Source organism: Erpetoichthys calabaricus, chromosome 8 (assembly GCF_900747795.2).
Source record: "Erpetoichthys calabaricus chromosome 8, fErpCal1.3, whole genome shotgun sequence".
Lineage (NCBI taxonomy): Eukaryota > Metazoa > Chordata > Cladistia > Polypteriformes > Polypteridae > Erpetoichthys > Erpetoichthys calabaricus.
In genome coordinates this window covers 100687989-100714856 of record NC_041401.2, presented here as the reverse complement: position 1 = coordinate 100714856, position 26868 = coordinate 100687989, and the positions used below count along the sequence as shown (strand labels likewise).

Genomic DNA, 26868 nt, shown 5'->3' with positions numbered 1-26868 from the left:
CTTGCAATGATTGTCCAACAAAGACTACGGTCTTGACAAAGGGTTTTTTTGTATCCAGAGAGATAGACAGGTCTCACAAGTACAACCTAATTTTGTTTAATTATGGCCAAATGACTGTCACTTTGTGTTGTTTGTGATTACTTTGTCATTTGTGTAAACCTGGAGCTTCTACAGCACAGAGGTTTAAACACTTACACAAACACCAACTTTTGAGTTTTTTTAGTCTTTAGAAATGTATTGTTAGAGCACAAGAATTCACATTAAGAGTAGATAAATATCTGTATAAATCTTTTGTCATGCAGAAAGTTATGATGGCTTTTTAGGGGATTGAATACTTTTGCATGCCACTGTATATAATAACACAATATGTTCTTTGTGTGTGTGTCCAGTCTCTCAAACAATCTGATTGGTCAGTATTGTTTTGGTCTGTTTAATAATAATAATAATACATTTTATTTATATAGCGCCTTTCCCATGCTCAAGGCGCTTCACAGAGTCTTAGAAAAAACAACAGGGTATATGTAACTTTGGATTCGAATGTTTTCCTGAATAGAACAATGTTTGATCAGTTTCACTTCTTTTGCTCAGTGAAGCACAATTGAGACAGGAAGTGCTGAACAAGAGAGGTTGACACACTTGAGAAAAATCGACATTTACATTTATTCTATTACTGTATAAATCTCTAACTTTTGGTGTGAGTGGGATATGCAGCCTACATATTCTGCAGTGAATTAGCTCTCAAAAGTATGAAACTTAAATATATGTGCTCACTCAGAAAATATCCCAAAGGCTTGATATTCTGTATGTTCACACTGAAACTTGGCTCTGATTAAAAACTCTGAGACTTGATGAGGCATGTTACAAGAAAATCAATATATTTAAACCTATGACCTCTGGAAAAACTGCTGTAGATGGGCAGGAAATGGGTTAAGAGGCTGATTAGCCATTGGCATTTCAGCTCAGAATTTAAACACAAATAAGAATTCAATCTATTGTCTTAGTACATGTAACGTATGGAGATTGGTGGGCTAATTTGCTATAGCTGTAAACTGAAATAAATGAGGATAATTTGGCCACATTTGACATAGAAAGAAACATTAAATAAACAAGTAGCAGGACTTTTCCAGGTAGTGTTTTATGTGTTGTGCTGCCAACTTGGCCTCGGTGCTTCACAATCATAACCACAGTTTAGTGATCAGAGGGTGTATGATAAATTTACTAAATCACTTTTTGCCGAGTTTTTTGTGTATGTTGAAAATAAGATGCGTTCATTTTAAGTGTGAATTGAAACATTACTAATGGCTCATGTAATAGCAAAATGTTTTACTGCAGCAGACTTAGTATTGTCACAATAGGAAGACTATGGAAGTGGGGCAAGTTCACGTATCTTGTGGATGATATTTTTTAAATGGTTTTATCCAATTAAACATCTTTTATATGGGGTAAGAATTCTTCTGAACAGGAAGACCAACTTTGTCTTTTTAATATATTTGCTACAAATACCCCTAAGCAGGATCTTTTTAGTATAGAATTATTTTGTCAGAACAAATTCTCAGACAATAAAATGAAAAAGGATGATTGTTAATTAGTTACCTATTCTAGTTCTTATCTGAGAACAAGATGATATGTCACTTGCTGTTAAGAATATTGAGCCACTCTTTAGAAACTTGCTATTTTAAAGGTTGATTGTCTGAATTTGAACACATACTGGTTTCCCCTTATTTGAGTTCCCGGTATTGAGCTTGCTTTTTGTACTTCTGATTTGAACTTTGCAAACATTATTAAAAGAACTGTAACTGTCCAGTTCCGCCTAATATTTTCTGTTTCTTCGTAGCTAGTTATGTAGCATTTGTATATAGGAATATCTGAAAAGTGGTCACTTAAATAAAGGAGTTGTTTACACAGACGAAATAAACAACATCAGATGTTCCGCCTAATATTTTCTGTTTATTAGTAGCTAGTTATGTAGCATTTGTATATAGGAATATCTGAAAAGTGGTCACTTAAATAAAGGAGTTGTTTACAAAGACGAAATAAACAACATCAGAACTGGAACATTTCCAAAATATGGAAACATTAATAAACATACAAGATGAACACTCTGCCAAAACAACTATAATTTACTGTAGTAACGCACTCGAGAGTAAAAGAAGTTAACAGACAGAAATAACAGATTTCTTTTGAGACTGTGTGTGATTGAAGGCAAAGGGTGTAATGGCCTTGGTCCTGTGACTAATGGAGCTACACACACATGCTTGTGGAGAGTTCAGAAGAGTGGGTGCCACAAAGATGAGTGATCACAATTTTTGTCACTTCTTGGTATGCAGAATGTTCAAGGAAGATTTTCCTCCACTTGCTCTTATGATGAGCAGCTTTGTAGTAATGTTTTTAAAAGCCAGGAAAATCAATAATTATGTATCTCTTTTGGGAGTGTGGGCTGGCCTTCAAGTAAATGACTAAAACACAAGAAGAGAATTTTGTTTTCTAAATAAGAAGTAAACAAAAACACAAGCTTAATCAGGCCATACAGGGTCAATATAGCAGAAAAGCTATGGAGAAGGTGGACAACTTTAAATCCCTCCCAAAAGGTCTTCTGGTGTATTTTTTCAGCCCCGTCTGGCAATATGAATTTCAGGGAACTCAAGCTGTGTTACACTGTTGGAAAATGTAAACTATTGTAGTAGGTCAAGCTTAATTTGCTGCCTTAATTTAAGTGTTCTGCTTCTTGAATTCTATTCAGATTACCTGCTGAAGAAAATGTCTTGATTTTTTTCTTTTGATATTATGTCAGTACAACATATACAGATTGCGGCTGCACAGATGGGTAAAGCAGGGGAAAATCTCTGCCCACCAGACAGTGTTGCCCTTTGTGTACCTCAAGATGTCCTACTTTGATGAAGTCTGTGTAAAAATATAACACATGCAAGTACCTCCGATTTGCTTACTTTTTTAAACTACTGACAGTGGTCAGGAATTCTCTGTGTATGGATTGAATCTGAGCATTTATGCTACAAATTCAAAGGAGATCAATACTGAGAATTGTGGTACACTACAAATGGGATCAGATGTATACTCTTCCTATAAAGAGCATTGAGGATAGCAGGTTGAAGGCAAGGCACTCTAAAAACCTAGCAGAAGGCCTGCCACGTGCTGTATACGTGGATTAACAGAATGCTTTTTTGTTTGCTATGCTGGTAGTCAGTAATTAAGGCAGGGTGTGGACTTCATACCTGCCTGACAGTGGTCTATGTTGCCAAGACAGTGAGTCCATATTAAATATATATACTGTACATACAGTACAATATAATATATAGACTGTGTACCTATTATTGTGAAGGTATATGGTAGAGTAAGCTGTATACAGAATGATACATGCTATCAGATTAAATTTCCTTGTGAAAAGAGAGTGAGAGAGGTTGCTACACCCACTACATGACGAACCACCTGGATTAGAACCCGACTGTAGCAGGTGACGCCTCAGCACCACACTGGAACAGTGTGAGGTTTTTTTTTTTACGGTGGTTGGAGTGCCAGTCCTACCATCAACCCCCATATTTTCCCTAAATTAGAGGATCTGCTTACAGGGCTGGATGCAGATTAACGTCATGCCCAGGATGAAGCAATTGCAGGTTAAGGGCTTTGCTCAAGGGCCCAATGGAGTAGAGTCACTTCTGGCATTTACGGGATTCAAAATGGCAACCTTCTGATTACTGGCATGGATCCCTAACGTCAGAGCCACCACTCCAAATGCATGTTTTCTTTCCACATTGACATGAATGGAATTTGATGAGCTATAGGTATTTAGCATTCGTGTTCACAATATAAAAATATGTTTTTCAACATATTGCTTGTAGGTAGGTTATGTCTATCTTATTTAATCATTCCAATACAACTTCAACTTCTATGATCCTGTCTGGGGAAGACAATAAAAATTGTAATCCCACGGAAACGTGTCTAGGGAATTGAGAGTTCCTCTCTCACGTTTTGAAACTGTCAGCAATATTCCCTCCTTTCTTTTTTGACAGCATTCCACTCTATCACGCAAGTTTGTAGAAGTGATGTCCGAGTACAATGCTACTCAGTCAGACTACAGGGAGCGCTGCAAGGGAAGGATTCAGCGACAGCTGGAAATCAGTAGGTATCTTGACTCAACAGTTTAAGTTGAAATGTTAAATTAGGTTGCTTAGTATGCAATAAAATATCCATGGAATAAAAAGGTTTGATATAATCCCATATCAATATTAATTAAGTTTGCTGTGATGTATGTTCTGATATCTGAAGTTAAGAAAATTAAGTTTTGTACTTTGAAGTCAAATTTTTATGTATATGAGCCATCAATGTTTAAACAAATTAAAGGTATTAATGTAATGTTTGCAAATATTTGTGCCTTTCAGGTGGGAATGTTCAAGAGGATTTATATTAGGATAATAAACAATTAATGTATAATTATGCAAAGGGTTACTCCGCCCCAAAAATATTTTTTTAATGTTTCTTATTCCATGTGGTTTGTAGCGATGGACAAAAAAAAATTTATCGTATGTTTTTATGTAGAAAGAAAGCAACAAATTTTTTGATAGAATTAGAACAACACATGTGGAGGAAACTTGTTCACACAGGATGAGCTTTTGAATTGAAGACAGGACTCTTGACCAATGAATGAAGGGGATATGCTTGTCTTTAACTCAAAAGCTTGTTCACTGTAAATGTGTTTCCTCAGTGTGAGCTGCTCTGATTTCCTGCATTTCTTTAACAATATTTTAATAAACAAATGCTGGTATATGGCCCGTTGTGAACATTAACCTGGATGACTTGATATGTGGAATATGTGACATGAGTAATATGAGATTTTTGTCTTCGACATTTCTCCATGAATACATTTCTCCTGGCCATCACTATGAATCTCTTGGAGCAAGGTAAATATACATGGAGTAATACTTGAATGTTACTTTCAAAGTCTCTGTGAGAGTTTGCTGTAAAGAATGTATTTTGAAATGAGTGTTTAGGTTTTTTCTAAGTCTCTTCACATTCATAGGATACTCCACAGTTTCATAACGGCTTGCTTGCTGCCTGCTCAAGATTAACTGTTAGTCATTGGGTCCACAGTTTGGTTTGGTTTGTGCATTACCGGGAGTCATCAATAATGGTAGTCTTTGAAAATCATGGAATTTCAAAGATGCTAGGGTTTGGGATTCTATAAGATTCTCTTAAGATCTAAATCAAAAGAAATTATTTAAGAGTGGATGGTTTGTAACATACAGTATGTTATATGAATAATTATATATGACTCCTTTGTATCTATATCCATGACACTTTGCAAAATTTAAACAGTAAATAAAAGTAGACTGTACAGTATTTAAAGACGGGTAATTATGATGAGTGGTGGAGTATTATGTTTTGGAAAATCACTGGGTTTAGTTGTGGGCCAACCCTCACAGCAAGGAACGAAGCATGAAAAGTCATGCCAAATCAATTTCACTAGGGAAAATTTTTAAAGAAAGCATAATGAAAGGATAATAATCCATTGACAGATAAGCAGTGATGCTAAATTCTGAATCTCTTGCAGCCAACAAACTGCTGAGCATCTTAACATCGTGAATTAAGTAAATAGGTAAGAGGTTTAATGTTTCTAAAGCTATGTTTTTTAGGTGGAAGAATATATCAGTATGTATTCATTTGGTGAAGAATAATCACAAGCCAACATCCACAAATACTATTTTATGTTTATGTAAAACCACAATAACTTGGGTCTTAATGTCTGAGAATAATTATTGACTGGGCATCATTAACCTGCAGGATTAACAGGCTGACAAAGTACAACTAATCCTGTTAAACAGTAGGATGTCAGCATTGTGTTTGCTTCTTAGGCTTCCAGTAAAACAAACAACCAAAACTACCTATATGCTGTAAACTAGAAATATATTTTCTGCTTAAAAGCAGTGACATTGAATGTATTGCAATATTTGTAGACAATATGTTAAGCAGATGAAGACCTTGGGTTGACAGATATGTACAAATATGACACAGCTGGGTAGTAGGTGTGCACAAGCAAATGAAGTACAATGGTCACTTGTGTAGACATATAGCAAAAAGTAACTGAAGTGTCCATGTAGAGATACGTATTTGGCTCAGAGGTATGTTACAGAAATGTCTACATTTAACAAGTTGAATTCTACATATTATATTAACAACTATATTCAGTAATAAAAATGTTGAACAACAATATTTCTATAGCGCGTTTTCATTCAAAGGATGCAGCTCAAAGTGCTTTACAAGATGTCATAGAAGTAATTACATGCAAAGACAATAACAATTTAAAATTTGATAAAAATAATAATGCATACATAGTATATAAAAATAAATAATGCACACTTACATAAGATAGCTGTATAATTAAGAAAAATAGAGTCCTTAGATATAGAATTGGTTATTTATTCTTTAAATGACAGTTTGATGATAAGGTCAGTTGGCTAGAATTTGACAGAAAATAACGACTGAACTGTTCAATAAATAGTTGGGTAAGCAAAATGAATCAACATGACAGACGTTGTTGAAGCTGTTTACTACAAAGCCTAGTAGCTGAGGAGGTGAAATGGTGTCACTCTGACTTACTCACTGAATAACCCTATCCAAGCTCAGATGTATACATCAACAGATATAATTAAATTACCTCTTTAAAGCAATTACCAAGGCTTTTAATGACAACCCAATTCATTTTTGGATTTGTTGGATATTTTAATAACGTATATTTTTTTCTCTAAAATGGTCATAAGGAAATCAAACAAAAACACACTAAAAATGTAATTGCTGTCAACACTTTATCCAGTGACAGCAATACATTTTGAAAACATTTTTGCCAGTGATAAAAAAACAGCAACAACAAAAAGTGTAAGTTCATCTTATCATTTTTGGCTGTCCTTTATGTTGACTATAAGCAGGATACAGCCTTATGTTTTACTGTTCACCTTTAGGATATAAAATTTTTAAAAAAATGGATCACATGAGTTAGAGGGGAGCTTAAGTGGTTCTTTGCTAAGTAAGATTCCCAAAGTTTTTTGGACAGGCCTGCTCAAGGCAAATGGGTGTTTACACTGTGAGAGTTTTGTGCTACAGGTGATGTATGCTAGACTCTTTTTGAACATGCATCTTAGATATGCTGATTGGAGCTAATTATACCTTGAAAACTTGGAAAACAGCAGAATAAATAAGTAGAAATTCACCCTAGTAATTTAATATATTCTTAAAATGTTTATAGCAAACTGTGGAGCCCCTGAGGGGATATGGTGTACATTTGTTTTTGGGAAACTATCTTGTGCACACTTCTCATCCTGTGCTCACCATGTAGTATCTCATGCTCACCACTTACTAACTCATACTCGCCACTTACTAACTCGTACTTACCACTTACAATCTCATGTGCACCACTTACTGTCTGGCAGTCACCACTTACTATAGCCTATGCACCAGGTACTTTAAGGTTGCGCCAGCTATTATGGTGTGTGCCACATACAATCCGATGAGCACCAAATGCCATTATGTGCTACTGTACATCATTTTCTGTGAACAGGACATATCACTTAACAGTTTGATGTTATTTAAACAGTTACACTTCACTGAAATGGATATTGGCAAATTTATAAAAGCAGGCCATACATTCAAGCCCAGTTGGATCCATAAAGAGCAGCGCTAAGCACTGCATCACTGCATAAAGGAAATGACATTATTTAGCTAACTACTGCTTACTAGCTCATAGTTGGCTTCTTATTTGAGCTGGCTTCTTATTTGCACAAGTTATGTAAGCAATTCATATTTCATATTTTGATTGCATGTGAAGTTTGACCAGTCCAATGTAATTACATTAATTTAATTATCTGGTAAACTTGGTGCACTTGCTTATCTATGCCAATGGACTGTGGGATTTAACATGCGCTGTGAAGAGTTAAATCTAATCGGGTCACTTTAATTGTCACTGTTTTCCAACAAGAGATATGCCATTGTTAAAATGAGATGATTTTTGCCTAGCCAAACTTGAATATCTGATTCATATCCACTGGCATACCTGGCACACAGTGTCATCCATTGCACTGCACAAAACGAACTGCAATATTTAAAAGGTACAGCATTACAGAGCTAAACTGAATTGTGGCTGTCTTATCAAGTTTTTAACTAAAATGGTCTGCTACATTAAATTGCAGGTGATAATTTCTTAGCTAAAATGTAGGTACACTAGGTAAATTCGTTGGCTAACTTGCTTATGTGTTTACAGTGATGTAAAAAAGTAAAGACACCTTACATATCATATATGTGAAAATTTCTTTTATACTCTGAGAAGCTAATACATTCAGTTCCGTCGTGTGTCTTGAAGGTAATAGCCCTATTTTTGTGACCCCTTGGTTGAAAGGAACTAGGAATTTTGTTTCAGTTGACACTCTGAGCAGGAAATGCAAAAGTGACAGACCTCCTCATTAATTCCCAGCCAAAAAAATAAAATTCTGATCCATTCTAATATTTTTTTGGTTTCCAGTTGGGCACCTAGGAGATGGGTATATACCAGTTTGCAAACCTGCCACCGGTAAGGTTGCGGAACTAATAACAATGACCTAACCTCTCCCTCATGTTCAGCTACACAGTATAATAGGAAAGTGCAGCCCCTGTGGCAAGGTAGGATTTGTACATTGTCCATCAATCAGAACAAACTCATTCTTTGTAAACTTGAGGGAATCGTAGTTCTATTGTTCTCTTTTAAATGATGCCGGCATTTGCTTAAATTGAAAATGTAATTGTGAGAGGGGATCAGTGACAACCTCGCCTCCATAGAGATGGCTGACCATGATGTCATGAGAGTAGCCATGTGACTCTGCTCTTTTGCTTTGTGACCAGTCCCACCCTGTGATAATGGGGAAAGGGGGGCTGCACATGACACCCACCCTGATTTTACAAGTTAAAACTTGATAAGTTATAATAAATAAGTCGGACCTGTACAATTAAGTTTCCCCGTGGATACAGGTTAGACTGGTCGATGCGGTTTCCCACTGTCGTGGAAGTATGTAACGATGGGTAACAATAGAGATGTTGCTGCCGGAATCTGTAAGTGCTTTGATTTTATGCCCATTAATAACTACCACTCCAGATGGATGGACACTGGAAGTGACATTATTGGTGGAGCACCATCAATCTTCTCTCTGCAGAGGGAGAAAAAGAGAGAGTGTTATCACACAGCACCAGAATTTTTATTATCCGAGCCCTTAAACCATCAACCAAGAACTTGCACGTGACAATATGCATTTGCAGTTCTGCTTTTTGTATACAGTACATCCCCAAAATTCGCGGGGGTTACGTTCCTAGAGCACCCTCGAATTGTGAAAAACCGTGACTTTTGGATGTGGTTAAAAATGCTTTTTAAACGCCTATTTTTATAGTTTCAACCCTAAATACAGTATGCCCCCAAAGCACTTTAATTTCGTTGCAAACTCAGCTTAATACATTAATACATTACCTAAAAAATTACTTTAATACATTACCTAAGAACAGAATGTAAAGGTAAACCCGTATACTGTAGAGTACTGTTATGTCTCCCACGATCCTAGAATGTAAAATACCAATGTTACCGCTATATGTACTGTAATTCATGCAAATGCGTTTTCTTTGGTATGTGCTGTAGTTTTCTTTGTTATAAGTAGAGTAAATACATAATAATTTAATTTAATTAAAATACAGTAAAATGTACAGGTACTCACCAATGATGAATGATATTGATGATGAAGTAGCTGTGCAGTACGATGCAGAGGATTTAACACTCCTCGGGTGGCGCCTCTTCTTCAGGCGCTTCAGGAGGAGTCGTATCTTTGTAGGGGTCTTCTGCTGGTGGGGTTTCGTGCTGGCTTTTCTTTATAGGTTTCAGGAACATTGTGATGGGAAGTTGCTAAACTGTCTCCTGTAGCGAACTGCTGGTATAATTTCCGTGCTTTCTCACGGATGATATTACCGTCCAAGGGGATGTTCTTCCTGCAGTCGGTTATCCACAGTGCCAAGGCAGATTCCATCCTGATGATATTTTTATTCCTTACGGTCGTTACCTTTTCGGCACTATCACAGAAACTGACAAATATGGTACTCCAGATCGCTGCTTCGTTCTTCTTTATGTAGCGTACGGTGCTTTCATTAATGCCATAGTGGTGTGCTACTGCAGCATAACTTTTTAGTTCCCGGAGCAAATCCAGTAGTTCAACCTTCTCCTGGAGTGTTTTAAACTTCTTCTGGTGCTTAGGCTCAGTTCCAGAAGCCTTAGAAGGTGCAGGGTGATTTGAAGACATCGTGTGCGTTTAAGAATAACAAAACAATAACAAAATGGAAAACATGAGGACACTCGGCTGGAGATGCGTCACAAAGCAGCAGTCAATCATCAGCAAGGAGAAATGAATAACGCTCTCGGATTGTGCTTAGGCTCAGTTCCAGAAGCCTTAGAAGGTGCAGGGTGATTTGAAGACATCGTGTGCGTTTACGAATAACAAAACAATAACAAAATGGAAAACATGAGGACACTCGGCTGGAGACGCGTCACAAAGCAGCGGTCAATCATCAGCAAGGAGAAATGAATAACGCTCTCAGATTGGCTACTTTCACCATCCCAAACTGCGGTGGTAAACCCACTCACCTGGAGAGGCGTCACAAAGCAGCAGTCAATCATCAGCAAGGAGAAATGAATAACGCTCTCGGATTGGCTACTTTCACCATCCCAAACCGCGGTGGTAAACCCACTCACCTGGAGACGCATCACATGGCAGCAGTCAATCAGCAGCAAGGAGAAATGAATAACGCTCTTGGATTGGCTACTTTCACCATCCCAAACCGCGTTTCCCTCAGCGGTTGCTTCCTGTTCTCTCTACAGCACAGTATTGCCACGAAAAAAGCCATAAAAAATTGCAGAGGATATTTGCGCTTTCTGCTAACAATTAATAGTTAGGTTCTAAGAAAAAATCCGCGAAAGACTGAGTCTGCGAACCCTGAACCGCGACTTCACGGGGATCTACTGTATTTGATATTGATATCAAATACTGTTCTTTGGGGGTTGTACTGTAGCTGGTAGATTTTCATTTTGTATGATTTGTCTGTATGGTACTGTTTGGCTGATATCGTAGAATCCTTGGTGCTGGTAGCCTAATACATTGTGAAACACAGTGTCTGTCTTTCTTACTAATTCACAAGAAGCTTACTGGAGAACTGTCTCCTTCCTCGGCTACTTTCCAGTGTTGATGATGCTGCTTTAGTCTTGCACAGGTCCTTCTGTAAGGCTCTAATAATCTTTTACTGCAATGTCACCTGCCTGCGCATTCATGCCACCAGCTCTGCCTCACTCCACTTACTTGGGGTCTGAGGCAACATGATCTTCATTCATTTTCCCCAACTCCATGAGTCAAGTCTTGAACAGATCTTGTAAGTGTCAATGACTCATTAGCTCACTCACTCACACTCAGGCACACACATACACATCATCTGTGCAGCTTCTTGGGATGGCTGCGCTCCTTCTGATTACATCTCTCCCAGGTCCTTGTGGCCCCACCAAATTTTTTATGGAAACAAATTGCATAAAATTGCCTTTGTTTAATTTTTTTTCTCACTTTAAATGTTATCAGTGAATGTCATGACACATTTATTCTCTCCAATGTAAGGCACTTGTAAATCCAAGAGATCCCTGAAAAGATCAAATTGTCATAACAGCTGATGCTGTAATTGAAAGACGCTCATATTGCTTTTGAGTGTTTAGATTAAAATCACAGTTTCTCAGTGGAACTGTATTCATAACTACTGACATATTAAGGCACAACGCAGAAGGAGTAGGAAGGCAAATAGTAAACCAAGCAAATATATCCTGGGACTAATGAATATGACATTTACTTTGAATCTAAGGGAACTGAAAATCTTCAATAGAGACAATGATAGATCTAATCCAGATTTTGAAACATGTCAAAGGCTTTGGTAAAGCTAATCCACCAGAATTTTTCCAAATAAATATATCTTAAATGGGTGAATAATAACCACGTGTTTGTAAGTGGTTTGTTAATGGCAAACCACTGCTACATGCCTGAGACTATGAATTCAAGCTAAAATAATCTAGATAATTTAAGACAGTTTTGAATTAGCAGTCTAACTTGTGAAGTGATAGCAACATGCAGGTAGAATTAGGTATTTCACACCTACCATGTTAGAGCAGTTTTTGAAGAATTAATGAAATCAAAACATTTTAATGTTCTGTTATTTTTCAAGTAAGGAAGACAGAAGGTTAGAGGTAAGATAGTTATTAATTATTTCTTTAGAGAGTGCTGATGTGTTGGACATTGATAAGCACATGCAAGTAAGAATTTCACTGTACTCTGTACATGTGACAGATAGCCTATAAACCTAAAACTACTGATACCTGCATCAGGAAAATAATCATCTCATTACATTAAAATTGAAGTGGTTCGTTATATACTCTGAGGGCAATATATCAGGAATAAATTGGACTGTAAATACAGATTTCAAGTCGTCTATAAACTACAGGGTCAAGCCATACACTGACAGGCATGTTTAATTCACCTCTGGCGACAGCTTCTGCACAAAGTTTGGCATGCAGTTTAGTAAAGCTAGTAGAAATTCTTTATGGGACAGGTTAAAAGGAAAAATAATATGGAAATTTAGTGTGAACCATTTTCAAAATTAAAGTGTACCTCTCACCTATTTCAAATGTACTTAAGTCTTTTAGTCTATTGATCATTTTATGAAACAAAAAATGTGTAAGCTTGAGCTTAGGGGGCAATCATATTAAATACTCTGTTGTTAAGACTTACTATCAACCCGTGTAGAGTAAATTAACCTGCAAAGAAAATGCGGTTTATTCTCAGGCTCAACTAGCATCCAGATGCTCCTACAATCAAACACATGCCTCAGAAAAGGTAATGGAGGGAGAAAAAATACTCAACCATTATGGAAAAATACCTTATTTACTGCTAGTTTACAAGGACAACACATCAAAATCATCAGCAGAACGAGTGTCTCTATTCCCAGGAAAAACAAGGCATACTCCTGTCTGTCTATTAGTTTTTCACAGTTTGTAATGGCTCAGATGAAAAGGTCCAAAAGTAAGCTGGCTTGGTGGATTGCATCAGGTTTACGTTCAGTTATGAACCATTACTTACAGACAGCAGCAGACAGGTAATTTTTTTTTTTTACTGTTGGGTACTAATAAAAAAAGTCTGCTACAATACATCCATCCATTATTCAACCTGCTATATCTTAACACAGGGTCACGGGTGCTATAATACATACCTTTCTTATTCTATATCTAGAAAAATTCCAGGAAGTTCTTGGTATATAGAACATTTTGAACCTGAATTTAATTACTTTTTCTTTTCATGTAGTCTTTCTCTGTTCTGATGATTACACTTCAAGAGTATCTTGCCTTACATCTGAAAAATTATACCTACTCATTTCATGTGGTGCCTGTCATTAAGTACAGTATATCCTTCTTTTTGGATAATCACTTTTAAGTGTGTATAAATGCTACCTAAATCTATATGTTAATGTGTAAACGTAAAACGTATAGAATATATGTCTATAAAGTAATTTAAAAGACAAATCATAATGAATTACTGAATGCTGATTATTCATTATTTTTAGTGTTTACTATAGCATATTTTGTATAAGCTTTCCCCTCCACTGCTGTATTGCAGTGTTAACTGGAATCCAAGCTTTCCCCTCCACTGCTGTACTGCAGTGTTAACTGGAACCTGAGTAGCAGACTTCCCTAAATGTTCTTCTTCCTAGACTCTCCTTCTGTAGATGGTATTTTTTGTGAGAGTGAATGCTGTGTAGGCGACTGCTCTCAAAGGGTGGATCACACTTAATTCTTTTGGAAATGGTTTCACATTTTTAATAGCATTGTTTTCTTCATTATATTATTATATAACATCACCAATGTCTTTTCTTACCTGTCATTCTCAGGTCCAAAAGCCATTTGTCAGCAATTCATCATCTCACCTCAGGATAATAGTTTGTCTCTTCAACAGACTACCTTCACAAAGTATCAACAGATTGTCAAATTCAAATTACTTCCAAAGAAATGCTGGCTGGCTACATGAGAGATCATATTATAGTTTAGCTGATGCAACTCTTATCAGCTATAGAATCACTGAAATATCTTAGAAGATATCAACAAACACACCCCACAATGCTCATCTTCATTGTTTGCACCATGTAAATCCATTAGACAATTAATCCTTCCTGCACACCTCTTGCTGAAAGTTAATTTAATTTAGTTATTTAGGTTCCATCCTATATAATATTTAGGGCAGAGTGTTGGCTCTGAGGCTAGGGATCTGCGCTGGCAATCGGAAGGTAACCTGCAATTTCTCCGTCCTGGGTATGATGTTAATCTGCATCCAGTCCTGCATGTAGGCCCTCCAACCCGCAGGGAAAAACCTGGAGGTTGGTGGCAGACTTGGCACTCCAGCCACCATAAAAAACCTCACATTGGTTCCTTTCCATCTGAACTAGTGTGATGCTAAGGTGTTACCTGTTGCATGGCTGAATCTTGGGCCCTAATCTGGGATCCTGAATTGATTTGTCATGTGGTGGGTGCAGCAATGCGCCGTATCAGCGCATGCTCCTAACCTCTCCTCCTCTATATAATATTTAATTCAGACCTTTCTAAACCTTTCTTTTGTGAATGAATCCCCTAAAATGAACCTGGCTCTGCTTCTACTGTTCTGTGCAGCAGCTTTTGTTTTAAACTATTTTTTTTTCCATAGGCATTATTCTCTAACCTATCATAAGGAAAAAGAAAGTAAATAATTTTAACTTAACAAATTACCTGTGTTTGTTTTTTTATGTAGAAATTAATGTGTAAAAATGCCATTTAATATTTCTTAATTCATCTACACTTAATCAGTCTTGATGAATCCACACTTTAAGAAGTCCTGGTTTGTTGTTCAGTAGTGCTGTGTTGCACCCAGTGTGCTCCAACAACAACATTTATTTATATAGCATATTTTCATACAAGCAATGTAGCTTAAAGTGCTTTACAAGATGTCAAAGTGACATAATAGGAAATAATATTAAAGAATAAGTAAAAAAAAGAGAAAAAGGTAAGGTCAGATGGGTAGGACAGAAAAAAAAACTCCATTTAGGCTGGAGAAAAAACAAAATCTCCAAGGCCAAAAGACCACCCAGACCCCACTGGGCATTCTGCCTAACATAAATGTTCTTAAATCAGTCATCTTTTTTTCCAAGCTTCATATGAGAGGATTTGATGAAGTTGCACCCACCTTCGGTCCATCGTCACAGGGGGCTGCACTCAACTTGTCTTGTAAAAAAGCATCCCTTATTACAAAGCTGACACAAAACAGCAGAGATACCCCTCCAGTTGTGCTCAGTCAAAGCTAATTTTTTTTACCATTGCAGTAACCGTATAGTTTTATGTGCCTTAGGCATCCTGCTATTGACCCTCTTCTTATGTATTTATGCAAACATTTAAGTCTCTGCATTGTTGTTTCATAAATTACTTCTCAAGAAACAATGCAAAGAGAAATAGTGCCCCTTGTGTGGGAGGTTAGTGTTCTTAGATCATGGATGATCACAGCAGTTTTACAGAGCAGTGCTACATTTTTCCATCACAGACAGCCTTTTATTCACAAAACATTTCCTACAGCTAAGTGAATTCTTTCTTTAATTAAGTTTCTTGTTTTCATGCTTGTGCACTAATTCTGTAAATTGATTCTGTAGTATGTGATTTAGCAGATAGGTATGTTATTATTGTTAGTTTTAAGCTATATAAACACAGTAATACTGTTTAAATTCACAATTCCCCTCATTCCTTAGTAAATCATTTTAATAAATAAAAGTGAATAATACGCATTAAGCTCTGTCATGTAAGTGCTAAAAAAGTAGCTGCTTCATACTTGAAAATGTTCTCATTTGTACTCATATCTTTTCAAAATCATTCATAGTTATCAGAACTAGTGTTTGGAAATAGCATTTATTCAGTATTATCTTCTGAATTATTACATTTTTCATTGCTATGGTTATTTGATTATCAATAAACTAATATTAGATTAAAAGAGCCAAAGTAAACAAATAATACAGTGTGTTAGTGCTTCCATCTATTTATCAAAGGAAATTAGGTAATGTCCAATGACATATCTGGAAAAGTGCTTCCTAACTGGTCAAGAACCACAACCAGCTGATTTCTGTAACAATTGATGGGCCTCACACAGCACTGAACTGTACCATACACAGACCCACTCCTCTCTCTCAACTCAGTTAAACTGATGGGATTTCTGCAGTTAACTGCTAGTTTCAGATGCTGCCTCAACATCTTATTGGAATTTAGGTCTGAACTTTGATTGACCATTCTATAACTTTAAATTATGGTTGGATTTGTTTGTGTGTTTCAGACAAGACAGTTGTCTTGCTGCATGATTCAATTGCTTTTTAGCTTCTTTTTTTGGATGGGTGACCTTGCAATCTTCACAACAATTCTTTGATGAACAGAATTCATGTTTGTTTTAATGATGGGAAGTTATCCAGGTCTTGGTGCAGCAAAGCTTTCGAAATCATTACACTATTACCACCATAGTTGGCCCTTGGTATGAGGTTCTTGCTGTGTTGTTTTATTGTATCATTTATATCTGACAGTACATACAGTAGTTGATGTTAGGGAGGGCAAAACTAAATTGGGAGTTATGTTAACCAATGTATCGTGTCACTGCCTTACATTTGACTAGTTCACTAGGGTCAAATTGTCATTTACAAGGATTGCAGATTTGATTATCATGTACATCAAAAAGTGAAAAAAACTACAACCCTTAAGTGTTTTTGTCTCAAAGATTCCCTTCTATATACTACTACAACCCAAGAGAAAACATACATCCTGTCCACAATCATTACACAAATCAAACAGGGGACATATTTTTCACAGAATTATATTCAGTCAGTCAGTCATTGTCCAACCCGCTATATCCTAACACAGGGTCATCAGGGTCTGCTGGAGCCAATCCCAACCAGCACAGGGTGCAAGGCAGGAACAAATCCTGGGCAGGGCACCAGCCCACCGTAGGACACACACACACACACCTACACACCAAGCACACACTAGGGACAATTTAGGATTACCAATGCACCTAACCTGAATTATATTTAAACCTACAAACCAGATTAGCTCAGACTTGTGAAAGGGATTGATGTTGATTAGATTGCTTTGACAGCCAAAACTCAGAAAATTGTTATTTTTAATCCAGTGACTCTGTAAATGATTGAGAAGTTGATTAGGTAAAAACAGTGGTCAGCAGGGTTTCTGGAGGGCAAGGTTGTCATAGATAAACTTGAACAACCTAACATCAGAGTTTTGGCTAGCAGATTTTAATGGTTGCTGTTGCTTTTGAGTTAATTATATGAAATTGTGTTTTGTTATTATGTTTCAAAATAGTGTATCAGGATAAGTTTAGGTATAATAAGTGTAACATGAACATGCCTACATGAACATGCCTTGAAAATGTTGAGAATGATTTCTTTAACTTTTTTATAAATAGCATAGAGTGCTTTGTGACCAAATTCCAGAATCATAGAGAAGAAATTACAGCTCTTTTCTGGATGCAAATCCTCTAGTTGTCTGCGCATCGTTACTTCTAAGAAATTGCAACTCGTCTCCATGGCACCTGATTTTCTGTTAATGAATCTGTAATTTTGTACTGTCACTTTGCTTAAGGAGAACAGCTAAACATACATGTACAGTATGAGTAGGGAGAATATCCTACTAGCCTGCCTTGAGCGTATGTCACACTTCATATCATTTCATTTCATTTCATTCATGCCTTTCACAAGGTAATTTCTAATACCGTTTACAGTATATATTTTCAATACAAGATAATAATGATTTAAAAGGATGGAATGGCATGGTGGTGCACTGATTTAATTTCAGCTTCTCACAACTCTGGGATGCTGGGTTCAAAACCAAAACATTTTCCTGTCAGTTGGAATTTGTGTGTTCTCACCTTAAAGACAGGCATGGACATTCTAAACTAGACACTGTCAGTACATACTTCCTATTGCTTATTTGAAAGAGAATGCATAGACACAATGTAAGATATACAATGTGGCAAAAATCATTTTAGTATTTAATTTTTTCTCATGTATGTTATCTCAATGCCAAGTGCTGTTTAATATTTCTGTAGAAAGAGACCTACTGTATTTTTCTTCTTTCGGCTGCTCCTGTTAGGGGTTGCCACAGTGGATTATCTTCTTCCATATCGTCCTGTCTTCTGCATCTTGCTCTGTTACCCACCACCTGCATGTCCTCTCTCACCACATCCATAAACCTTCTCTTAGGCCTTCCTCTTTTCCTCTTGCCTGTCAGCTCTATCGTTAACATCCTTTTCCCAATATACCCAGCATCTCTCCTCTGCACATGTCCAAACCAACGCAATCTCGCCTCTTTGACTTTGTCTCTCAACCATCCAACTTGAGCTGACCCTCTAATGTACTCATTTCTAATCATATGCTTCCTTGTCACAACCAATGCAAATCTTAGCATCTTTAAGTCTGCTACCTCCAACTCTGTGTCCTGCTTTTTGGTCAGTCCCACCGTCTCCAACCCATATAACACAGCTAGTCTCACTACTGTCCTGTAGACCTTCCCTTTCACTCTTTCTGATACCCGTCTGTCACAAATCACTCCTGACACTCTTCTCCACCCATTCCACCCTGCCTGCACTCTCTTTTTCACCTCTCTTCCACAATCCCCATTACTCTGAACTGTTGATCCCAAGTATTTAAACTCATCCACCTTCACTAACTCTACTTCCTGCATCCTCACCATTCCTCTAACCTCCCTCTTATTCACACACATGTATTCTGTCTTGTTCTTACTGACCTTCGCTCCTCTCCTCTCCAGAGCATATCTCCACCTCTCCAGGGTCTCCTCAACCTGCTCATTACTCTTGCTACAGATCACAATGTCATCAGCAAACTTCATAGTCCAAGGGGACTCCTGTCTAATCTTCTTTGTCAACCTGTCCATCACCATTGTAAATAAGAAAGGACTCAGAGCCGATCCCTGATGTAACCCCACCTCCACGTTAAATGCATCCATCACTCCTATTGCAGTTCTCACCACTGTCACACTTCCCTCGTACATATCCTGTACAACTCTTACATACTTCTCCGCCACTCCTGACTTTCTCATACAATACCACAACTACTCTCGAGGCACCCTGTCATATGCTCTCTGCAGGTCCACAAAGACGCAATGCAGCTCCTTCTGGGCTTCTCTATACTTCTTCATCAACACTCTCAGAGCAAATATTGCATCTGTGGTGCTCGTTTCTGACATTAAACCATACTGCTGCTCACTAATCATCACTAATGACCTATTGTATAATGTATAAAAAAAAAAATCAGATGCCCTTCTGGCCACTCCATTAAGCTGAACACTGTCCACCATTAAATTTAGTTTTTTGTATGCTCAGTTTATCTTAGAATAAGTAAAGTGTTTTGTTATGTGGTGGAGTATCAGTGTTTTTATTTTAGAGGCAGCACAGGCACACAATGGTTAGTTGTACAGCCTCACAGGTCCAGCATCCTGGGTTTAAAAATCATTAGTCACTGCTTGTTTCATTTTTAAAAATTCTCCCCATATCTACATGGACTTTTTCCTGCTGCCTACAGTTTTTCTCCTACATCCCAAATGAGCCCAATGTGAGTTTCAGTGTGTGTTTGAGTGACCCCAGTGATGGACTGCTGTCCCACCCTAGGCTGATTTCTGATTCACATTTAATGCTGTCAGTATTGGCTCCAGCAACCTTGAATTTAATTAAGCAGGTTAGAGAATGTATGTAATAGTAGTATGTGTACAGAATACAGTAAAATTCTTACCAACAAGTCTGACCAGCATGCAACACGTCTGCACTTTAATAGAAAACAGAAATCTTCTTACCCAGTATACTCCTTTGCCAAGTTCCTTTTGTAGGTTTAAGCCTTGGTCACTGTATGTACAGAACTGAGCTATCAGTTCTTTTAAATCAGTAAATGTCCTTGTGAGAGACTGGAAAATGGTGTGGATTAGAATTTTTGAAAATTTTGGAAAGCCAAGAAAATCAAATGAATATTCATATAGGGTCAGTGGTGTACAACTTTCTAACACAGAATTTAAGGCTTAGAGTGTCATCTGAAGATGGCTGTAATTATTGATAATTAGCAAATGATGACAGCTTCAAAATGTTCATAGAAAGCTGAACATCACCTGAATACAATGTCATCTGAATGCATTGCATTTGCATTCCCCATTTAACGGTGGATTTATTTTGAAATGCACTTGGCACCCACCATAAACCTCATTGCGCTAAAGGCAGACCATGTGTCTTTATCTTTCTGGCAGCTATTAATTTTGAAAGTTATGGGTTTTTTGCTTGCTCTTGCCATTGACATATCTGCTATATCAACATGAAGACTTTATTTTTCAAATGCCCATTCATAAATTTTCCAGGAAGAATTTTGATTTGATATATTGATTTACTGCCTGTTGGCTAAGGAGAGCTTCACACTGAGTGTTTATGTTATTTATTGATTTATTTTTTTACAAATTGCATGTGACTTGATCCTAAATTAGCCCCAGTGTGTGGTTGGTGTCTGTCTGTGTGTGTATGTGTATTTGCCTGCCTTGTGATGGCCTTGCACCCTATGCTAGAATGGGATAAGCTCCAGTAGACCCCCACAAACCTGTTCAGGACTAAGTGGATTAGGAAATGACTGACTGACTAATGTGACTTGATTGTTGTACATCACTTTTTGAATATTGTATGTGTATTGCATGTAATTTTTAAAATGTACCCTTATTTGCTATGTAAAGCACTTTGTGTATGCTATATTAAATTATAATGGATTAAATGATACTGGGCAGCATGGTGGCACAGTGGTAGCACTGGTGCCTTGCAATAAGAAGACCAGGGTTTGTATCCAGGGTCCTCCCTGTGTGGAGTTTGCATGTTCTCCCCGTGTTTGTGTGGGTTTCCTCCAGGTGCTCCGGTTTCCCCTCCCAAAGTCCGAACACATGCAGGTTAGGTGAACTGGCGATCCCAAATTGGCCCTGGTGTGTGTGTTTGTGTGTGTGTGTGTGTGTGTGTGTGTGTTTGTGGTTGTGTTTTCACCCTGCAATGGACTGGCTCCCTGTCCAGGGTTTGTTCCTGCCTTGTGCCCTGTGGTAGCTGGGATAGGCTGCTGCACACCTTTTGACCCTGTTCAAGACTAAGAAAATGACTGACTAACGGAATGATTTTGGGATCCTTGAAAGGTTAAGCACCATAATCCATTGGAGATTCTTTGAGATATAGACCTAAATTGATATTGCAATAATTTTTACCCCAAATATGACATTTGATAGATCTTGAAATATTCACAAAACACCTTAAAGATTGAAGATCAGCACCATATTGGCACATTTTCCAAATGTGTCCAAATCCAGATATAGTTTCTCTCAAAAATAATGTTAAATATTAGCAAAGCAACAGTTTTTTTCAAAATGTAACAATTTCATGATTAGCTGTGCCTCAAAGAAATCATTTTTGTTTTAGATCTCCTCTACATATTTTTGAGTTTCCATTATATTTATTGTGTTAAACATGTTATCTGCCTTATATGCTTTATGATTTGCATCATTTGTAATGGTTTCAAGTTATGTATCTGCATATTGTGAAAGAATTAGACTTGACACAGTCAAAAAGGTTTGGGGCAGCGACCCGTATAATTTCCCTGGCTGCAAAAAGGGAAGTAAAAAAGTAGTACTGATGTGCATGAATTGGAGTCTGTAACTGAACTAAGGATGGTTGGAAAAGATGGCGGTTTTAAATGTCCAGAAAGGAAGTGGCGTAATGAACCCAGAAGTGATGTGCTTCTGGGGTTGCCACCAGAAATGATGTGCTTCTGGGTGCCGGAAGTGACGTCTTCAGAGTTGGATCAGACAGGTTTCCCCATTTTTTGTCAGATGAAAGGTTAGTTCACCCTACCACCCCCTGGCCTGGTGTGGAATTACCTACACTTGGTCCATACAGCCCCCTCCTATTTGCCCGTGTGTGACACAGCCCCTCCCTCAGCCCAGACCCGTCAGGTCGGGCGTACATGTCCGTGAGGTCGTGACTGCAGGAAAGAGCATTGGCATTAGATTGCATTATATCTCGACAATAAATGACTGAAAACTTGTAGGGCTGTAGGTCTAAGAACCACCCTGTGACTCCGAGTCCCTGTGCATGGCCATCCACTGTAAGGGTGCATGGTCCATCACCAGGGTGAATTCACACCCCAAGAGGTAGTACCTCAGCTGAGTAATCGCCCATTTAATCACCAAGGCCTCCCGCTCTACTGCTGCTTACCTGGGGCCTCATGCATAACGCCATGCGTAGAATTCGCACTATAACATGACGTAAGCGGAAATGTGCTTACGCACAAAAAATTCAGATGCATAAATCTGTGTGAACACCAACTTCCACGTTCTTCTGCTCCATAAATCCCGGTCAGCGTGAAAAGTAATGCACGTGCAAGCACCTGCTGTCCTGCCCCAACTCCTCCCAGAATTGAGCCTCTTTGAATATGCAAATCAATATAAATAGCCCTTAAGATCAGCCTTCTGTTAAAAGACAATGGCAAAAGCACGAGGGAAAATAGAAGGATTTCAACGAATACCAAGTGGAGGCAAGGAAAAATGTACTATTTGTTGGGTTAAACAGTGGTATAAACAACAAAAGGAAGTTGATCGAGTGACATAGCTTGTCAGGGAAACTCAAAAGCTCAAGTTCACAAAGTCACACAGTGCCTGAAGTAAAAAAGAAGTTGTCACATATCAAAGTCGCTGTGAAAAGGTGAGTCGTAGTCCACCATCTGAGTGTCATAGGAAAGCTTATTACGGTACAGAGGGAAAAAAATAGGCACACAGTGGGGAAAAAAGCACGAAATGTCAACTTTAATCTCGAAATTTCCACTTTAATCACGTAGTTTATTTTGTCATTAAAGTAGAACATCATAAACTTCATCTTAAAATTGTTTAATGTTTAGTTTCTCAAATCCCATCATAACTAAAGTAGCACATTAAATGCTTTGTTTTGTATTTGATCTTCTATGTGCTCTATGTGTGTGAATCACTACATGCTTCTGAGCTTTCTCTTCCTTCGACAGGACACAGAATCCCTTACATTCGTAATATTACAGCTCTCTGAATAATTAAAATACTGAGATGTATACATGATATCATTTTCATGATGATAGGAGTTAAAGCATGTTATTAAACTTGGGAACACGGTGGCACAGTGATTGTTCATGTCTCACGTAAGATGCTTGCTGCGCCATGTGCGACCTTCAATGAAATACTTTATTGTAGCAGTGCTGTCTCTTTCAAACGTACTAACCTTCAATTCCTGTCCTTACTTTTCTTTCTCCAAATACCCAATCGCTACACAATCAGCTCTGTAATAGACGTTAAGCCATCTGTAACCTTAGAACGCCGATTCTTCAGAACTTTTAAGGAACATTGAAATATCTTCGTAGTATGTGTTTAATTATTCTATCCATCTATCCTTCCAGCAGCAGCAAGAATACAGCGCGAGGCAGGAACAAACCGTGAACAGAGCGTCAGCACCTAGCTAGCGCTGCGGCACCGTGTCCTTGGATGTTTAATTATTAGCAATATAGATTATTTAAATGAAGTTAAAGTTTTATCTGTATAATATAATAAACATATTTTGCTACATTTCATCTTAAAAATGGTATCGTCATCATATGTAAATACGTGCTTTATAAAGTGGCTCAGGTTGTGCAATATTATATCTGTATCGCAAGTTTACAGTGAGGTAATTGTACTTATAGGTACAAAGAGTTCTACAAGGAGCACTTGATGGACTGATTGAGGGCATTTATAGTTCTTGGGATGAAACTCTTTCTGAACCGCGAGGTCAGTACAGGAAAAGTTCTGAAGCGTTTGCCGTATGAGAGCAGTTCAATAGACAGCATGGCTGAGGCAGTGTGTGCTAGGGAATCCATTCCCAGACGGGTTTATCCATTCCCGGGAATTCCGCATTTCATTCCCGGGAATCCCGGGCTCCCGGGCATCTCACATGTGAATGGTTTTAGAACGACTGACACTTATTTTTAATAAAACTACTGCAATATGTTGACACAAATAAAAGACTAACCTTATCTACAAGCAGTTCCTGCTGTCATAGAAGTACATGTATCTTTAGTTGTGGTAATAAGAGCATGGAAAGCACAACGTCCTCACAGGTGGCGCAGTGGTAGTGCTGCTGCTTTGCAGTAAGGAGACTGTGGAAGATTGTGGGTCTGTTCCCGGTTCCTCCCTGTGTGGATAGCACTTTGAGTGCTAAGAAAACTATATAAATGTAATGAATTATTATTATTATTATTGTGTCCAGCGTGCAGTTGTCCATGCGAGAACGCACCTTCGTGCAGAAGTACGCCAGCTGCTGAGAAAGCATGCTCTGCCTCCACTGAAGTAGGTGACGCAGTCATCAGATACTGATACACTTGTTCTAAACAACGCCCATGCTTGCCGTTGCACTGAAACACCGCCATTTCAGCTTTTACTGATGCATCCAGTTTCTTGTCATCATTCTGTGATGGCAAGTTTCTTGGCACAGATAATGCGGATGCAACAGACTGACGCATTGCAATTTCAAGTTGCTGTTCAAAGCTGTTGTCTGATGAAGTGCAAGCTGCAGCAGTGGTACCTTCTTAATTATTTTCAACTCTAACTCTGTTATTTCTGTTTCCCTCCATGGTTAATTGTGGAACTGGCTGGCTATGCCGCATATACGTGCGGTCAGGCACCTCAATGATACTGTGGAGGGAATGGCTACTTTCACCTGCATCCAATTTGAACAGGCAGTATAAAGGAGTCAGCATGGGACAAAAGGGGAAACAATTGGGAGAAAGAAAGACAAAAGAAATGAGAAAACACAAGGAAGTTGACAGAAGGAGAGAGAAGGCAGGAGGCGGAGAACGCTGGTGCATGAGTGATCAAGAGATAGGGAGAGAGAGAGAGAGAGAGAGGAGGCAGGCAGGCAGCTGGAAGGAGAGTCCATTGGAGAGCGGGTGGCCGATGCTCAGGGACTGGAGGAGGGTGCTCCAGCTGAGTGACTTGGGAGCTGGAGTAACTTGCTGGTGGGTTTCACCACATAAGTCCAGGAAGTCAGCAGGAGTCAGGGAGGCTCGGACAGGGAGCCCTGCCAGTGCCGCGGATGGCCACAGAGACCTGAGCCTTCACAAGTTGAGGTCCAGATTGGGAGCCCTGCTGGGAGCCGTGGACAGCAGGGACCCAGAGCAGCAGTAGGAGTTAGATGACTGTGTCAGTTGGAAGGGTATCTCTGTTGTTTTCAAAGGGAAGCACCGGGGACTTGATTTTAGAGTTTTCTTGCCTGTGAGATTTTAACCTAATTTTTAAAAGGATTATTTATTGACTGTTTTAACCTCTGCTGGACACTGGTTTCTTTTTATGGATTATTTATTTATTTATTTACAATGGGGCACTGTACTATTTATTTGGACACCGTTTTGTTTTGAGTTTGTTTTTAATAAAAGCACTGATACACTTATGCACCTACCCTTTGCTTTGTGTGAGTGTCCTCATTTGCCAGGCTGATCCTTCAGGTACATTATCGTTAGAGGTTCAAGAGGCTTCCAGAAGGACCTGGTAGCGTGGAGCCAACCCACACCGCCATTTATCTCAAATTACATTCTCATGTAAATTATTTATCTGTGTGAAGAAGAGCTACTCTATTTTTACGTTTTTAACCTGAAAAGAAGTATTTTTTTGTGATGAGTTTGAATTTTAGATTAAAGAGTGTGATGTAAATGAATACAGTAATCACATGTGCTCTGTATGTGATGTGATGTTTCTAAACTGAAGAGCTGCATGGATATCTACAATACTTCCATCCACTCACAGAATATGTATTTTCTTTGAGTTTAAAGGCAAATACTTTCCAACCATATACTTTTTTCTCTCACTGAAGCAGTTTATTAGAATTTAACCTAAAGACTACTATTAAGTTTCTTAGAAAAGTAGAAGAAAAGAATGAAAATGATGATTTGGTATATATCTTTATATTATATATAATATATAAGTATTATATATAAAGAAAAATTAATCTTTCAGTACTCCATATCCACCTTTAAAAATGAATGAGGATGTACTGTAATTGATTTGAACACATACTGGTTAATTATTGTTCTGAACAAAATGTGAGGGTTATTTTTGTTGTCATGAACAGGTTTAGAACAATAGACAGAAGGAACACTGAGACAGTCTCTTTTTCTGAAGCTGAATATTATCTGCAGTATTGTTGTCTCCATTTGTGCTCTAGTTCTCCATATGCTAAACTAAGAGAACATGATGTATTATCAAGCTATTAAGATTATCTTTTAATTTAACATACCTAGTTTAAACATTCATTTTATTTTAAGCATATTTTACAAGCACATTGGTATCATTTATGAATTGATCAGGGCATATTTCACAGCTAAAATAAGATGTTCTCAGAATATTAGAATGTTTGTTCACAGTCTAATTGCCACACTGCACTTTTATATGCAGTGGCCATAGCAGAATAAATATGATCTGAAATATGTATACAGTCAAAATCTGTATGTGAATGCAATGAGCTACTGTGTAATTAGATTGAGCTTATGACAGAAAAAATTAATCAAACCACTGACAATTTAGAAAAACCCCACAAGTATAAGCACAAAACAGATTTCTTCGTAAGAGTGTCTGATTTCACATGTTAATCCAAACTGAATTCATTTTCAGGACACACCTTTTCAGTATAGAACAAGATGTAT

The 26868-nt window shown here is 37.9% G+C and overlaps 1 protein-coding gene across 1 annotated transcript in view; it reads left to right on the top strand.

The window, feature by feature from the left end:
- The window catches only part of LOC114655882 (syntaxin-1A), a 414537-nt gene that overhangs the window by 305424 nt on the left and 82245 nt on the right, over positions 1 to 26868 (top strand). The window contains exon 6 of the mRNA XM_028807166.2: positions 4026 to 4134. Coding sequence (XP_028662999.1) covers positions 4026 to 4134 — 109 coding nt within the window. The remainder of the gene's footprint in view (positions 1 to 4025; positions 4135 to 26868) is intronic.